This window comes from Benincasa hispida, chromosome 8 (genome assembly GCF_027475165.1).
Source record: "Benincasa hispida cultivar pf3 chromosome 8, pf3_genome.v1.1, whole genome shotgun sequence".
Lineage (NCBI taxonomy): Eukaryota > Viridiplantae > Streptophyta > Magnoliopsida > Cucurbitales > Cucurbitaceae > Benincasa > Benincasa hispida.
Genome location: NC_143485.1, coordinates 31,781,642 through 31,799,939, shown reverse-complemented (window position 1 = coordinate 31,799,939; position 18,298 = coordinate 31,781,642). Strand labels below are relative to the sequence as shown.

General features: G+C 33.3%; 1 protein-coding gene across 1 annotated transcript; it reads right to left on the bottom strand.

Annotated features, from left to right (window-relative positions):
- Positions 1-13,815: 13,815 nt before the first annotated feature.
- Positions 13,816-16,088, bottom strand: LOC120083825 (CASP-like protein 1B2). The gene is made up of 3 exons (XM_039039710.2): positions 15,767-16,088; positions 14,286-14,409; positions 13,816-14,197 (listed from the first exon to the last, which is right to left on the bottom strand). Exons 1-3 carry the CDS (start codon positions 16,021-16,023, stop codon positions 13,958-13,960), a joined length of 621 nt encoding a protein of 206 aa, XP_038895638.1. The 5' UTR covers positions 16,024-16,088; the 3' UTR covers positions 13,816-13,957.
- Positions 16,089-18,298: the final 2,210 nt, after the last annotated feature.

Sequence of the window (18,298 nt, the reverse complement as noted above, 5' to 3'; positions counted from 1 at the left end):
TTGCAAACTTCCTTTATGTACTCGAAGCTATACACCAAGAGAATCGACAACCTGAGAATGCCAGCTAGGTATCAACCTCTAAAGTTCTAGCAGTTCGATGGAAGGGGCAATCCAAAACAATATGTTGCACACTTCATTGAAACCTGCGAAAATGCAGGAACTAGAGGAGACCAGCTAGTCAAGCAGTTCGTCCGTACCTTGAAAGGAAATGCTTTCGATTGGTATACTGATTTGGAGCCAGAAGTGATTGGCAGTTGGGAAGAGCTAGAAAGGGAGTTCCTAAACCACTTCTACAGTACAAGGCGCACTGTTAGCTGATGAAGCTGACGAACACCAAACAGTGGAAGGGAGAGACAGTCGTCGATTACATCAACCGATGGAGAGCTTTAAATCTGGACTGCAAAGATAGACTTACTGAATTATCTGCAGTGGAGATGTGCACTCAAGGCATGCACTGGGAGCTTTTCTACATCCTATAAGGGATAAAATCTCGTACGTTTGAGGAGCTGGCAACATGCGCTCATGATATGGAGCTGAGCATTGCCAACAGGGAAACTAAAGATTTCTTAGTCTCTGAAGGGAGAAAATACAAAAATTATGCCAAGGGCACTGAAAAGATCTTAGGTAATGCCACAAAAGAATCTATGGTCATTCATGTGACCCTGCGAAATTTTCCTTCAAAGGAAAACAAACAAAATTTGAAAGAAGGCACAATGAGGGCGAGAAGTGTCGTCCAACTCTTAAAGAATGACAAGAGAAGGTTTATCCATTCTCTGACTCTGATGTGGTAGATATGTTGGAGCAACTACTAGAGAAGCAACTTATTCAGCTACTGGAATGCAAGCGGCCAGAACAAGAAGGAAAAATAGATGATCCTAACTACTGCAAGTATCATCGGGTCATTAGTCACCCAGTTGAAAGATGCTTCATGCTGAAGGAACAAATTATAAAGTTGGCTCGTGAAAAGAAGATTGAGCTAGATATTGGATGAAGTAGCTCAGACAAATCACGCTACAGTAACGACGACTTTAAATGTTCCATTACTATCTGTGTCCCATGCTTAAAGACAAAGCTCGATCCAGTTTAGAGAATTCGAGCCTATAGTTGTTCAGTTCCAACAACAGATTCGAACAGCAAATTTCGAAAAGAAAAATGAGCTTGTTAAAGATGACAACGAAGGGTGGATAGTAGTGACTCATTGAAAGAGAAGATAACCAAACTCCACCCAAAAAGAGTCACGTTCCTATCGAAGCTATAGAAGAAGAAACAAGACTCATAAAAAGAAAGGCAAAAAGATGACACGGAAGCCTCAATGAAGTAGATTTTAGGATTATTTTACATTAATTCAACTTCCATATGCAAGGTTCTTAAGATAACACAAGTCGTTGGTATCTATTATACTTAACCATCAAACAAGCGAGTCCTAGAGATGATATACGAACTAAATTCACTATAATAAAACTTGTCATTGTACACTCATGTAATCTATTATTGTTAACATTATATTCTTAACATATTGAAAGGAAATTCCTTTTTGGTTCTCAACACTCGAATTAAATTCTTATTTTCACCATCGACTATATTTATTATTTACGTATTAGCAAAAGTTATTACAACATAAATATCTTCAAGAATAACCGATCTTAGTTATTTATTTATTGATTTGTCATAACAAAAAAAACAAACTATACTTTTTTTGAAGTAGTATGAAAATTATAAAACAATAGAAGGAGAGATAATTAAAATAGATAATAGTCACAATTAATACAATTATCTCTTCACAATTTTAATTTTCTGAGAAGTTGTAGACCCCATTTTTCATATTTCTGAAATTCAAAGACGGTGACTACAAATATAAGTACAACACTTGTATTAATAGCAGTAACAAGAACTCTAAATTGACGAAGGATTGGGATGTAAAATGGGATTCATGTGGTATACATAATGGCTCCTTTTCAGTTGAAGCAGATAGTGTAATACCTGCTCTAGGATACATCCCAAAATTAAACTTATATTTAACCTATCAAATAATGAAAGGAGACTGTGGATGCAGTGGAGGAGGTGGATAGTCGTCTTAGGTTTTTTGACTTGCCCAGATGAGGGAATACGTGCACCTTATGGTAGTATTCTGAAGTTAATCTTAGATTCTTTTAGAAAACCAATGGACCCAACATTCAGTGAGGGAAGTGGAGAGTCCAAATTTCTTTGACTCGGTCCAGATGGAGGAATATGCGCACCTTTTGGTAATATTCCAAAGTTAATCGTAGATTCTTTTGGTAAACCGATGGATCTAACATGCGGTGGAGGAGGTGGATTATCTGAAGTTCTTTGACTCGGCCCAGACGGGGGAATACGCACACCTTTTGGTAATACTCCAAAGTTAATCTTAGATTCTTTTGGTAAACCGATGGATCAGACATGCAGTAGGGGTGGTGGATTGTCCGAAGTTCTTTGACTGGGCCCAGATGGAGGAATATGCACACCTTTTGGTAATATTTTATAGTTGATCGTAGATTCTTTATGTAAACCGATGGATCTAACATGAGGTGGGGGAGGTGGATAGTCTGAAGTTCTTTGATTTGGCCCAGACGGTGGAGTACGTAGGTCTTTTGATAGTATTCCCAAGCTGAAAGGTGAAGCTAAGTCAGATACTCTCTTTGGTTTCCCGAGTGAGAAATGGAAAAGAAGCCTTTTTGGATGTTTTATAATGTGATCCCTCAATTCATTTTGTAAAATAGAGTCGCCTGCATCAACCAAAAGAATTCGTTTTGCATCCGTTTGGTAGATTCCAAAGTACAACCCAAGGAATATGAGAGCCCATGCTCCAAAATATACATTAGAACTAAACGTCACCATGTCCCCTTTGGGTTTTCCCATTTTCTTCAATTGCCTTCTTTTTATATTTTTTTTTTCTCCTTTGTCGAAATGAAGACAACATTCGTCATAAAACAAAAAAAGAATGTTTTAGTTTTAGGCAAACAGGTAAAACACGGAATTTGTTAGAAAATGCTTTTGATAAGAAGTTTTTTTAATAAAACTAACAACCCAAAATTGACATTTTGTCTGTGTAGTTTTTACATGATGTTTCAAAGTTTTCAACGCAAATTGTTGACTCCACTTTATTGTCTTATCTTTCTTCAATTAAAAAAGCTTAATTTTAAACCACTTGTCAAATGTCCATGTGACTGATTTTAGACAACGTGAGGATCAATGTGTGTTAAAAAAGTAATTTCGAACCAATACATCCGTAATCAATTTCACAAAACATGTAAAGTGGTAACTTTTCTTTTTTCTGGAAATGTTTATTGTACTTTGAAAAGAAATCTAAAATGCAGACTTAAAAAAAATCCCATTATATTTGCTTAATTTGTTGACGTCTTAGAACCGACATTACAGGTTCCTTTTGATGACATTTTAAAGTCATCATGGTTTATCCCTAATCCGTAAACTTTTACAATTTTCTATCCAAATAGGCATGCTTTCTCCAAACCCTCACCATTTTCCTGTTTTGCAATTGATTTTGGCATTTTAACATACATATTTGTTTGTTTTGTGTAATTTGCGTAATAATTGGTGCCAAGTCAGTGATTTGGTTTATAATATGTTCTACTTGAGCCAATTAAGCATAAATTTGAACTTCCAAGCCTAGGGAAGAAGTGTTGCAACCACTAAACCTGATAGGAATACAGTGAGACGCTACATAATACGGCGTCTAAGGCCCAAAATTTTCGAAAGAGTAGTCTGAGTTGTTAAATCTACTGACTACTATTCGTATGCATGAAATCCATTTTAAAGAGTCTTTTCCAAAGTTTATCCCCAATGAAGTAGATTTTAGGATTATTTTACATTAATTCAACTTTCATATGCAAGGTTCTGAAGACAACACAAATCGTTGGTATCTATTATACTTATCCATCAAACAAGCGAATCCTAGAGATGATATACGAACTAAATTCACTATAATAAAACTTTTCATTGTACACTCATGTAATTTATTATTGTTTAACATTATATTCTTAATATATAGAAAGGAAATGCATTTTTTGTTCTCAACACTCAAATTAAATTCTTATTTTCACCATCGGCTATATTTATTATTTACATATTAGCAAAAGTTATTACGACATAAATATCTTCAAGAATAACCGATCTTAGTTATTTATTTATTGATGTATAATAATTCGACAACAATTCATTAACAATGCAAGAAAAATTCCAAGCCAATATATATAAAAAAGAAATGAATGATAAAATTCTCTCATTTATGTGATTTTTCATAACGAAAAGAACAAACTATAATTTTTTTGAAGTAGTATGAAAATTATAAAACAATGGAAGGAGAGATAATTAAAGTAGATAATAGTCACAACTAATACAATTAACTCGTCACAATCTTCATTTTCTATAAAGTTGTAGGCCCCCATTTTTCTTATTTCTTAAATTGAACGAGGGCGACTTCAAATATAAGCACAACACTTGTATTAATAGCAATAACAAGAACTCTAAATTGAGCAAATGATTGGGATGTAAAATGGGATTGATGTGGTACACATAGTGGCTCCTTTCCAGTTGAAGCGGATAGTGTAATACGTGCTCTAGGATACATCCCAAAATTAAACTTATATTCAGCCTACCAAATAACGAAAAGAGAATGTGGATGTAGTGGAGGAGGTGGATATTCATCTTAGGTTCTTTGACTCGCCCAGATGAGGGAATACGCGTACCTTATGGTAGTATTCTAAAGTTAATCTTAGATTCTTTTAGTAAACCAATGGACCCAACATTCGTTGGGGGAGGTGGAGAGTCCAAATTTCTTTGACTCGGTCCAGATTTAGGAATACGCACACCTTTTGGTAATATTCCAAAGTTAATCGTAGATTTTTTTGGTAAACCGATGGATCTAACATGCGGTGGGGGAGGTGGATTGTCTGAAGTTCTTTGACTCAACCCAAACGAGGGAATACACACACCTTTTGGTAATACTCCGTAGTTAATCTTAGATTCTTTTGGTAAACCGATGGATCGGACATGCGGTGGGGATGGTGGATTGTCCGAAGTTCTTTAACTTGTCTCAGATTGAGGAATATGCACACCTTTTGGTAATATTCTGTAGTTGATCGTAGATTCTTTATGAAAACTAATGGATCTAACATGCGGTGGGGGAGGTGGATTGTCTAAAGTTCTTTGACTTGGCCTAGACAGTAGAGTACGTAGGTCTTTTGATAGTATTCCCAAGCTGAAAGGTGGAGCTAAGTCAGGTACTCTCTTTGGTTTCCCAAGAGACAAATGGAAAAGAAGCCTTTTTTTATGCTGTTGGGCCTGCTCACTTAAATTTCTTGAAGAAAAGCCCAAATGATGAAAATGGCCTTCAGCTGATCCGATCTATGATCCAAAAGCCTGGTTAATTTGCCACAATATTTGGTAGGTAGATTTTTTGGCTCTGGTTGCTCAACAACCTTCCAACTGATGTGCAACACGTGGTAAAATCCACTTACACTGCCTGATGGAAGAGACACCACTTTTCTGATGGGAAAGAAATTAACAAATAAATTTATTTTTCTTTCTCTCTCTCGTATCAGTCCTCTATTTGCAGAAATGCTCTCTAACCCTCTTTTCTTTCTGATTGTTTGCGTGAGTTTACTGTGTGAATGAAGAAGAAGATGAACATGCAATGTGATAAAGAGAAAGGAGAGAAGAAGAGCTACACAGAGATGTACGTGGTTTGAAAATAGAGTGCCTACATCCACGGGAAGGAGAAGAACTTTTATTATTCAATAGCTAAGTCATTTTCTTTACAGATCTTGTAGCTTTTCTTATAAGCTTATGAAAAGTTTACTCTACTAAATGTAGAGTTGATACAAGTAGTTACATAACAGACTGTAAGGAAAATGTAAAAGTTGTTGAAGATTTGATTTGTATGCTTGAGCTTATTTTATACTTCAAAGCTCCACCTTAAGCTCAACATGCAAGCTTTTCTCCTTCCAGATCTAACTTGTCTTCACCCTTTTTCAGGTAGCTGGAATCCGATCTGACGAAGACAGTTGGAGAGCTTGAGCTTTGAAACAGGTTTGGTAAGCATATCAGCAGCATTCTCACTAGTATGGACTTTGTGTACTTCGACTTCACCTTTTTCTATCTATCCCTTACGAAGTGATATTTTATATCTATGTGTTTGGTCTTTGAGTGGTATTAAGGGTTTTTGGAAAGATGAATGGTATTTTGGTTATCACAGTAGATCTTAACTACTGTTTGATTGATACCAAAGTCCTTCATCAATCCCTTTAATCACAATGCTTCTTTTATAGCCTCTGATAATGCCATGTATTCTGCTTCAGTAGTGGATAGGGCTATGATTGACTGAAGATTTGCTTTCCAACATAGTAAATTTAGGCCATATAAGAATAGATAACTTGTTAATGATCTCCTTTTGTCTTGATCACCTGCAAAATATGAATCAACATATCCATATAGCTCTAATTTTTTTTCTTTTGTATTTTGATATGTTAATTTAGATTGTTTAGACCATATTATGTTTCTTAATATCTATTTTGTTGCTTCCTAGTGCTTTTTTCCAGGGTTAGACATGTATCTACTGACAAGACTAGTATAATAGGATAAGTCTGGTCTAGTTGATATCATTAGATACATTAAACTACCTACTGCTTGGTTGTAAAAGATTGATTGCATTTGAGTCAAATGTTCTATATCTGTTTCCTTAGAGTTTAAAATGACTAGCAATAGGTATAGTAACAGGTTTAGCATTAGACATATTGAACCTTTTAATAACCTTTTCACAATAGTTTACTTGACTGATGGTGAGGATAGAAGAAGCCTTGTCTCTGTTTATTTCAATCCCAAGAATCTTTTTAGACTGAACCAAATCTTTCATGTCAAATTCTCTCTTTAGGAGATCTTTGACATGTTTTATATCCTCCTTAGATTTTTCAACTAGCAACATATCATCCACATAGAGGAGTAAATAGACTTTGTCCTTATAGGTAGTTGAATTAACATAAGAACAAATGTCATAGGTACTTCTTTGAAACCCAATACTCTCTATGTAGTCATTGAATCTTCTGTACCAGCATCTAGGGGATTATTTAAGACCATATAGAGATTTGTTTAGGAGACAATAAAAATCTTCCTTTCCTCTTTTTTCAAACCCTTTAGGTTGAACCATATAGATAACCTCTTCTAGATTTCCATGAAAAAAAGTTGTTTTAACATCTAGTTGATCTAATTCAAGGTTGTAATGAGCAACTAGAGATAGTAGAAGTCTGATAGAGGTTTGCTTTACTACTGGTGAAAAAAATTTAGAATAGTCTATGCCTTCCCTTTGGGTAAATCCCTTAGCTACTAACCTAGCCTTATACCTAGGTTTTTCTTCTTTAGTAGAACCCTCATTTAGTTTGTATATCCACTTGGAAGCTATATGCTTGCATCCTTTAAGAAGAAGAGCTAGAGTCCAAGTGTTGTTGACACTGAGTGATTCCATTTCTTCACACATAGCTTTAATCCAAGACCTAGCATTAGGGCAGCTCACTACCTCTTCAAAAGTAGCAGGTTCTTGGTCATTAGAAGCTATTATGGCATTTAGAACTAGGTTCATGTAATTAGTTTCAGTATACCTAGCTAGAGGAACTATCACTCTTATTTGTCTATCCCTAGCTAATGAGTACTGACTCAAATCAGGTTGAGTTTCAGTATGCTCAGTAGACTCACCTGAGCTTTCCTCTTCTTCTTCTTTGATTAAATGTCCTTTCTTTTTCAGTATTACATTTAAATTTCTGTTTAGGCTTATTTTCTTCCAAATTATGTGGTTTTCTGTCCTTTGAGTGATTTGGTTTAAAATTTCCTTTAACAAATAACCTTTCACCACTAGGATGATCCTTTTTGTCAGTTTGTAACTCTAGCTCTCTAGTTCTTAAAGCGGATATTATTATATCAGTACTTATATTATCCCTTCCATATTTTAGAGCACTTTTAATTTCCCTATAGGGATCAGGCAAAGAATTAAGAAGCACATAGGCCTCATTTTCATCCCAAGTTTTTCTCCTAAGGTTTTGAATTCAGCAACAATTTTCTTGAATTCATCTAGATTATCAGTTAGAGACTTTGATGAATCCATTTTAAATGTAAAGAATTTCTCCCTAAGGTACATTTTACTAGGAAGATCCTTTGTAACATATAGATCTTCCAATTTAGTCCATATCCTATAGGTTGTTTCTTGATCTAAAACTTGCCTTAAAACATTATCACTAAGGTTTAGAACTAACGTACCATAAGCTGCCAGCTCCCAATCTTCTTTTTTCTTGAGCTGTCACTGAGGCTGGGAGTGTAGATGGATTAAGGAGAGCTCTGTGAACCTTCTGTTGGCCGAGAATTGCTTTGATTTTGGCCTTCCATAGGCCAAAATCTCATTTACCATCGATCTTCTCTACTTCGAATCTTGCTAGGCCAAAATCTCATTTACCATCGATCTTCTCTACTTCGAATCTTGCTACTGACATCTTGGAATGAAACTTGAATCTTGAATCTTCAAGAACTGTAATCTTGTAATCTTTTGCTCTGATACCACTTTGTTGGGCCTGCTCACTTAAATTTCTTGAAGAAAAGTCCAAATGATGAAAATGGTCTTCAGCTGATCCGATCTATGATCCAAAAGCCTGGTTAATTTGCCCCAATATTTGGTAGGTAGATTTCTTAGCTCTGGTTACTCCACGACCTTCCAGCTGATGTGCAACACGTGGTAAAATCCACTTACACTGCCTGATGGAAGAGACACCACTTTTCTGATGTGAAAGAAATTAACAAACAAATTTAATTTTCTTTCTCTCTCTCGTATCAGTCCTCTATTTGTAGAAATGCTCTCTAACCCTCTTTTCTTTCTGATTGTTTGCGTGAGTTTACTGTGTAAATGAAGAAGAAGATGAACATGCAATGTGATAAAGAGAAAAAAGAGAAAAAGAGTTACATGGAGATGTATGTGGTTCGACAATAGAGTGCCTACATCCACGGGAAGGAGAAGAACTTTTATTATTCAAGAGCTAAGTCACTTTCTTTACAGATCTTGTAGATTTTCTTGTAAGCTTATGAAAAGATTACTCTGCTAAATGTAAATGATGCATATTTATACTTTGAGCTAATACAAGTAGTTAAATAACAGACTGTAAAGAAAATGTAAAAGTTGCTGAAGATTTGATTTGTATGTTTGAGCTTATTTTATATTTCAAATGCTTTATAATGTGATTCCTCAATTCATTTTGTAGAATAGAGTCGCCTGCATCAACCAAAAGAATTATTTTTGCATCCGTTTGGTAGATTCCAAAGTTCAACCCAAGGAATATGAGAGCCCAAGCTCCAAAAAATACATTAGAACTAAACGCCACCATTTCCCTTTGTGTTTTCCCATTTTCTTCAATGGCCTTCTTTTTATATTTTTTTTTTTCTTTGTCGAAATGAAGACAACATTTGACATAAAACAAAAATAGACTATTTTAGTTTTAGGCAAACAGGTAAAACACAGAATTTGTTAACAATGCAAGAAAGATTCCAAGCCAAAATATATATATATATATATATAAAAGAAAATGAATGATAAAATTTTCTCATTTATGTGATTTTTCATAACGAAAAAAACAAACTATAATTTTGTTGAAGTAGTATGAAAATTATAAAACAATAGAAGGAGAGATAATTAAAATAGATAATAGTCACAATTAATACTTATCTCATCACAATCTTCATTTTCTGTGAAGTTGTAGACCCCATTTTTCTTATTTCTGAAATTGAACGAGGGTGACTATCAATATACGCACGATACTTGTATTAATAGCAATAACAAGAACTCTAAATTGAGCAAAGGATTAGGATGTAAAATGGGATTGATGTGGTACAAATAATGGCTCCTTTCCGGTTGAAGCAGATAGTGTAATACGTGCTCTAGGATACATCCCAAAATTAAACTTATACTCAACTTATGAAATAATGAAAGGAGAATGTGGATGCAGTGGAGGAGGTGGATAGTCGTCTTAGGTTCTTTGACTCGCCCATATGAGGGAATATGTGTACCTTATGGTAGGATTCTGAAGTTAATCTTAGATTCTTTTAGTAAACCAGTGGACCCACCATTCGGTGGGGGAGGTGGAGAGTCCAAATTTCTTTGACTCGGTCCAGATGGAGGAATACGCATACCTTTTGGTAATATTCCAAAGTTAATCATAGATTCCTTTGGTAAACCGATGGATCTAATATGCGGTGGGGGAGGTGGATTGTCTGAAGTTCTTTGACTCGGCCCAGACGAGGGAATACACACACCTTTTGGTAATACTCTGAAGTTAATCTTAGATTCTTTTGGTAAACCGATGGATCGGACATGTGGTGGGGATGGTGGTTTGTCCGAAGTTCTTTGACTGGGCCCAGATGGAGGAATATGCACACCTTTTGATAATATTTTATAGTTGATCGTAGATTCTTTATGTAAACCGATGGATCTAACATGAGGTGGGGGAGATGGATTGTCTGAAGTTCTTTGACTTGGCCCAGATGGTGGAGTACGTAGGTCTTTTGATAGTATTCCCAAGCTGAAAGGTGGAGCTAAGTCAGGTACTCTCTTTGGTTTCCCGAGTGAGAAATGGAAAAGAAGCCTTTTTGGATATTTTATAATGTGATCCCTCAATTCATTTTGTAAAACAGAGTCGCCTACATCAACCAAAAGAATTCTTTTTGCATCCGTTTGGTAGATTCTAAAGTGAACCCAAGGAATATGAGAGCCCATGCTCCAAAAAATACATTAGAACTAAACGTCACCATGTCCCCTTTGGGTTTTCCCATTTTCTTCAATTGCCTTCTTTTTTATATCTTTTTTTTTCTTTGTCGAAATGAAGACAACATTCGTCATAAAACAAAGAAAAGAATGTTTTAGTTTCAGGCAAACAGGTAAAACACGGAATTTTTTAGAAAATGCTTTTGATAAGAAGGTTTTTTAATAAAACTAACAACCCAAAATTGACATTTTGTCTGTGTAGTTTTTACATGATGTTTCAAAGTTTTCCAATGCAACCTGTTGACTCCACTTTATTCTCTTATCTTTTTTCAATTAAAAAAAAAGTATATCTTAAACCACTTATCGAATGCTCATGTGACTGATTTTAGACAGCGTGAGAATCAATGTGTGTTTGAAAAGTGATTTCGAACCGATGCATCCATAATCAACTTCATCTTTTTGGAAACATTTTTGTGCTTTGAAAAGAAATCTAAAATGCAAACTAAAAAACAAGTCCACTATATTTGCTTAATCTGTTGACGGCTTATGACCGCTATTAAAGGTTCCTTTTGATGTCATTCTACCGTCGTAATGATTTATCCCTAATTCGTCAACTTTTACAATTTTCTATCAAAATAGGCACACTTTCTCCAAACTCTCACCATTTTGCCGGTTTGTGATTAAATGAATATAGTATTTTGGATTAATATAGTGTTTTATTTATTTTTTTTTTTTTTGTATGCTTTAAATCTAAAAGTTTTGGCTATAATTATGATCGTAGATTTGGATGAAATGTGAATTACATCTTTCTTCATCTAGACAATAATATAGGCAAGCAACTTCTATAAATATATGTTTATAATTAATACCACAATAATATTTGCGAAACAAATTGTAAATTTTAAAAATGTTATTAACGAATGCTATTAAAGATCAATTATAGCATTGTTTTTACTATTACGAAAAATGCTATAGAAAGATCATTAACATTAAAATTCATGCTTGAAGATGGGGTATTTATAGCTTTTCTCCATTACGATGAAGAAATGCTAATAAAAATAAGGGACTTTCAATAGTGTTCCTAAAATTGTCAGGAAAACTTTTTATGGTACTTTTTCCAGTACAATGAAACATTTCCATATTGAATTAAAGCTATCATATGTCAACTTTCTATAGCAATATTAATAGTTGTACAAAAACGCTATGAAAAGTGGAGGACTATTAATAACATCGGATACGATAACATTTATAAAACGTTATGAAAACACTTTATAGTGTTTTTACAATGTTATTAAAAACACTATTGAAACATTTTCATAGCGTTTTTATAGCGTTGGAAAAGCACTATCAAAACGTTTCAATAACTTTTTTTGGCATTAGACAAATGCTATTGAAAGTTTTGATAGCACTTTTCTAACGCTATAAAAAACGCTATCAAAACATTTCAATAGCGGATTTTATGCTATGAAAAGTTCTCATAACGTCATATATGCACTATCAAAACGGACTTTTTATAGTGTTTTTATAGCGTTGAAAAAACGCTATGGAAAGTCATGGTCTTTCAATAACATGGATTACGACAACATTTCGAAAATACTATGGAAAGTCTACGATAGCATTTTTTTAATGCTATTATAAGTGATATTTCTTGTAGTGTTATCTCAAAAAAAATTCAATTTAGTAAAAGCAGTTTCAATCGATCATTCTCCAATTAATTGTGGTATGAAGGACCCGATATTGTGCTCAAAACACTCTCTATAAGTCTCAAAAACTCTAAAACTTGATGATTGTGGTCGGCCAAAAATTCTAGATTAGATAGCAAAAGTTTTCCAAAATTCTAAAACTTTCCTTAATTGACACCCCAGAGTCACGATACTATTGCGTAGTGACACGGAATAGCACCGCAGTGCTATGGTCTTTTCTTTCTATCTCATGTGAAGCGCAATGTCATGGCGCTAGAGGGCATCGCATCGCTGCCCTGTCTTTGGGCTTTTTTTTCTTTCCTCTTTTCGATGTTTGATTTGATTTTGACCTTCTTAGACATATTTAGTCCGTTTTAGCTTTTTTTAACTCTGAATCTTGATCACGAATACAATCCCTCGAAATCACTAGCAAACAACATTAGATCTAACAACATCAATCATAAACAACTCTAAATAAAAAGGGAAATAAAAGTACTTTTTAAGTGCTTTTCAGTGGACACATGTAAAATGATTGTCTTGGCAGAGCAAGTTTGTCAAAGGCTCTGGATTATGTGCTAACGTTATCTCTCTCATAAGGGAAGATTGTGAATTGTTCTTTTAAATAAAGATATAGCATCCTGATGGTATATGCTTGCTTTACCACGACAAAGGATATAATATTAACAGTTCCACAAGTTTGTAGATGGGCATTAGATGGTACGTGTGTTGTAATAAAAGTTATGTTAATAGCTGAACTGAGCCAAGTTGGTGGAAGTTAGACCACAAATTTCTGTAGGATTTATTGACAAGTGATAAAAAAATTGAAAGATAATGTTCTAAGTCATTTATTTTTATGGTAGAGTAGGTTATAGTTTTATGGGTTAAAAATTATAATAGTTGATAGTGATAATAAATGCACAATAGCTAGAATGCTTCCAATATTACTCAAAGGTGGAATTTTTGTAGAGTATTGGCAAATTGAAATATTTTTGGGCCTAGGTCTCTTGGTCACTTGAACAAAATATTTGAAATCTTTTGGCTTCTATGGGCATGGATTCTGCCAAAATTTGTCAAACTCCTATGTCTAGTAGTGTTGATCTTAATACCACTGCTTCTACATGCTATGATGCAACACATTATCACCAAATTGTTGGGTCTCTACAATATATAATCTCACATTTACTCGCTTTGACATATCATTTGTTATCAACCGTGTTAGTCATTTTATGCAGTCACCAACAGTGCTTCACTTCATGATCATCAAGCATATTCTTCGTTATCATTGTGATATTCTAAGTCTTGGTATCCTTTTCCGACTAGAGAAGAAGAATAGTTCTTTTCTTAGGTAAGATTTGTTTAGCTTCAACATGGAAAAGTAATAACATAATTTCATATAGTTGTTGACATCAGCAAAAGTATACAAATTTAACTTCATATTGCATTTTAGCCCAAAAATTAAACTAATCAAACACAATGGACGCAACAAAACGCTGTGTTCGTAGCAAGTCAACTATGGTAACGCTATCGAACTGCTCGGTTTGTGTAGCGGCTTGATAATGGAGATGGCGGAGATGAGAAGAAGAAGGCAGAGGCCAACAAAGGAAGCAATGAGCGCACCGGCACCATGGTCGCAGTAGGCAGAGAATTTGTCACAAATCTTGTTCCATCTGGCATGTTTATTTCCATTCTTTCCAAGTGCTGCCATGAAAGTCGCTGCACCGTCGCCCATCGACGCAAGAGCCACCGTCATCTGCCACCATTTTGATCGATCAAATGTTATTGATGTTGAAAATTTGAAATTGAGATGGGAATTAAGGTATGAAGAAGGTGTATTTTACCATGTCTAGAATGGCAATAATTGGAAGACGGAAGCCATGGAATTGGAATTTGGGTCCAAAGATGTGTAAGGCTATCATCGTCCAGTTGTGTAGAGTGGCCATTCCATTTGCTATGACAAAGAATCTTGCACCAAATATATATTGCTAACTTACGCTATTGTTTAGAGAGTTTGTGTGATTCTATTGGAAAGGAACAAATTTAATTTTGCCCTATAGGTTTTTGGGCGACTGTTTTTAGTAAGTTCTGAAGAATTGATTTCCTAAAATTGATTTTCATATCGGTATATTCATGTTTGGTTCTAAGTTTTAAAAGTGATTTTGAATTATCATGTTTGATTTCAAGAGTGATCATGAGATTATCAAACTATTAAAATGACATTTTTATTTGAAATACTATGGGTAAACTTTACTTTAAAAAAAGTAGAATTTTTTGTGGGGGATTCCCCGTCAATCATCCCACTAAAAGCACATCTCAATTAATCTTTAAAAAATCAATTTCAAATTATTCATAATTTTTTAGATTCAATTTCAATATTTTCCAAATATCAATTTTTAGAAGAAAATTAAGTGATTTTCACCATGGCAAAAGTGATTTTAACTATGTGAAAAATATCACTTCTAAATATATCCTTGATTAATTAAAATTTTAGTATAGTTTGTAAAAAAAAGGTACCTTCCAAGTGTTCATCATTCATTCTCTAACTCTCTAATTATCGAAGTTGAACTCAAAAATAAAAGATAAAAAAGAAAAATTTTATGATCTCTAAGATCTCATTTTGTTAACCGTTTTTTCAACATTTCTTACATGCACATTTGAGTTCTAACCAAAATTTAAAAAACAAAATCATGTTTTCAAAAACTACCGTCTTATTTGATAACCAAGTTTTTGTAATGCAAGCAATAAACACTGTTTTTTACTCACAATTTCCTATATTTTGTCGTTTGTTAATACAAGATACTATATTTCTGTTATCTAAATAGTTTTAGAAAAGTAATTTTGGTTTTAAGAATTAAATTCAAGTGTTGATTTGACAGGAAGTCAATTGAAGAAGCTTACACAAAGGCAAAAGTTAATTTGGTTTAGTTTTTAAAAATAGGTTAAACTACAAATTTGATCCTTATGATTTGAAAAAAAAACGTAAGATTTTAGTTCTTATGATTTTAAAATTTAAAATTCAATCTTTGTGGTCTAATAAAACCTCATAAATAACCCATATAGTTTTATCAAATCATAGGGATTATTTATGCCATCCCTACGTAATGGCTATTTATGAAGGTTTTATTAAACCATATGAACACAATTCTATAATTCTATTCATAAATCATAAGAATTAAATTCTACTTTAGTCCAAAATATGATTATAATAATATCATTCTAAGAAAGGAACTTTTAGATAAAAATAGAGATTATAAACATAATGTACAAAAGAAGGAAAGTTATAAAACAAATATTTAACATATTTTCAATTTAAGAAGCTTACACAAAGGCAGGAGTGTGGTAGAAATGAGCAGATACAATGGCAGTAAGTGGATCAGTTCCAATAGTGGCAACAACAATAGATTTAGACTCTTTATTAAGAGCCATCACAAGGGTTGCTGAGGCAGTGGCTAAAGAAGCCACAAATCTCACCAAAACAAACCCCCAATTCCTCTTTATTTTTGCCATTGCAAGATGCTTGTACTCACCAACATTCTCATCTGCTTTTGCTGCTGCTGCTTCAGATTGTAAAGAAGCCATGGGGTTACCAAATTCAATGTCTTGGCTTTGTTTCTAATCACTAATATTTTGATGCTAATTAAGGATTTGATTTTGGGTATTTATAACCAACTGAAGTTTGTTGAGTTTGAGAAGTAATCAAACAAGTCTTGGCCAGAAATTTAATGGCAGTTGTTTCTTTGGGTGGTGTGACTATGTACTGATGTTCTTTTGGTGGTTTGGAAATTGGAAATATATTAAATTATGAGAGATTAATTAATTATTTAGTCTAACCATATTGTAGCTACTTTGTATTATATTTCCTCACCACATTACACCTAACACACACCTTTTTCCCCCTCCTCTGAAGCTAGTTAGTTTTATCAGCAGATGATCAATATCAACCTTCATGGAAATTTTACAATATAAAAGTTTGTTTTTAATTAAAAAAAAATTAGTCAATATATTACTAATCATTGATTATAGTTAGCGGATTTATAATTTAATTAGTGGTTCTTATTGCTTACTAGTTAATCAATATTTAAATTAATCGGGAATATATGTTCATGACTATATATAGAATAAGGAAAATTACACCTTTTATAATTCTCAAGTTTGAAAGAATGAACGTGTTTGATTCATGAGTTTTCAAAATGTATTTTTTTAGTTCTAAATTTTTAAAGAGTGCATTTGATTCTTTTAAAATATATTTTTCTAGTCTTGGAATTTTAAGAAGAATGTTTAAAAGATATATGAAATATTTTTTATTTTAAATAATTCTATGATATTTTAAATTAGAATAGTAATTGTGATTAGATTATGGGAAAGTATTTCTTCTTTCATTACGGGAAAGTATTTCTTCTCTCATTCTTCTTCACATTCCCTCCTTTCTTCTCTTAAAGGGAAGAGGGAAGAAGGGTGGAGGGTGGGGGAGAAAACGTAAGAGAGAGGACATAATTTTCTAAAATTATTTATAATGTATAATGTCATATAATTATTTTAAATAATAAAAAATTCTTCAAGGACATTTTCGAGTCATCGGTCATCGGTTCTCAGTCCTAGTCATTGGTATCAATCCGATCACCAATTTCCAGTTGCCAACCATTGGTGTTGAGTCCCTAGTCACAGTCCATGGTCTCTATTCACTAAAAGAAATTTGACTTTTTCCAACGGTCAAAAACCATTGAGAGGAGTTAGAAAATCTTCGAAAAAGGCTTCCTGACACATTTTTACCGTTGGCATGATTGTCAGGTAGGAGTGCAACAAAAAATCGAAAACTCAAAAAGCCAAACCAATTCAAACTGATCGAATGGTTTGGTTTGATTTTTTAGTATAAAATTTGACATATTGGTTTATATTTGGAGAACACCAAAAAGTATTGATTCAGACCAGTTTTATATTATAAAAATCAATCAAAACCGAATCGATCCAATGGTATATATACCCTTAAAAGTAAACTATCTTTTGGTATTTTAATTATTATAGTGCATGTATATTTGTTGTTTAGAAAAAAGACCAATTATTTTGAACTGTATATATTTTTTATTTAAAAAAGTGCCAAGAAAAAAATAAAATGTCAAATTTCAATTTATTAAAAAATAAAAAAATAAATAGACCCAATTTTAATTTTTAAACTAGCAAAAAGAATCAATTCAAAACAAAGTGGTAATAAAAACATTGAAAGAAAAAAATGCCAAAACTCGAGGACCAAATTGATAAACCAATCCAATGGTTTCGTTCTTTATTGGACATTGGTTTGTCCTTTTTACTTCACTTACCTACAACTTATGTTTTAGCCTTTAAAGTCTAGTTTCAACACTTACTGCATTTTCCTCTACTTTTATCCTTCTTCAAGCTTCTTATTATCCAAGTTCTAACCTAATTACTCAAAGTGAAATTTCGAGGGTTTACAATTAAGATTCATATTAAATATTATATTATATCCACAAAACATAAACCCCATAATATAAAAAAACATTATATCTACAAAACATAAACATCAAATAAATTACATATTATCCACAAAGTTTAAGCCTCTAGTATCTGGCTATCTGATCATTGAGTTTTCTAAATAGACATTTTAGTTCTCCAGGTTTGTTAATAGTACTAAATGGAGAAATTAACACCGATAAACATTATATCTGATCATTGGTTAGTTCTCCATAACAATTACAAAATTAAATAGAAGAAAAATAGAGAAATTAACACGGATAACTTTATAGTGGTTTGACACAACTAGACCTACATCCACTTCCCAAACTCTTCTTGGGTATGCATTACGAACTTTACTTTTTTCATGACTTAGAGTCGAACTGCT

Coding starts and splice junctions, on each gene's coding strand:
- LOC120083825 (XM_039039710.2), bottom strand. CDS start 16,023: ATGGCTTCTTTACAATCTGAAGCAGCAGCAGCAAAAGCAGATGAGAAT. Junction 14,410..15,766: donor TACCACACTCCTGCCTTTGT/GTAAGCTTCTTA, acceptor ATTTGGTGCAAG/ATTCTTTGTCATAGCAAATG. Junction 14,198..14,285: donor TTATTGCCATTCTAGACATG/GTAAAATACACC, acceptor AAATGGTGGCAG/ATGACGGTGGCTCTTGCGTC.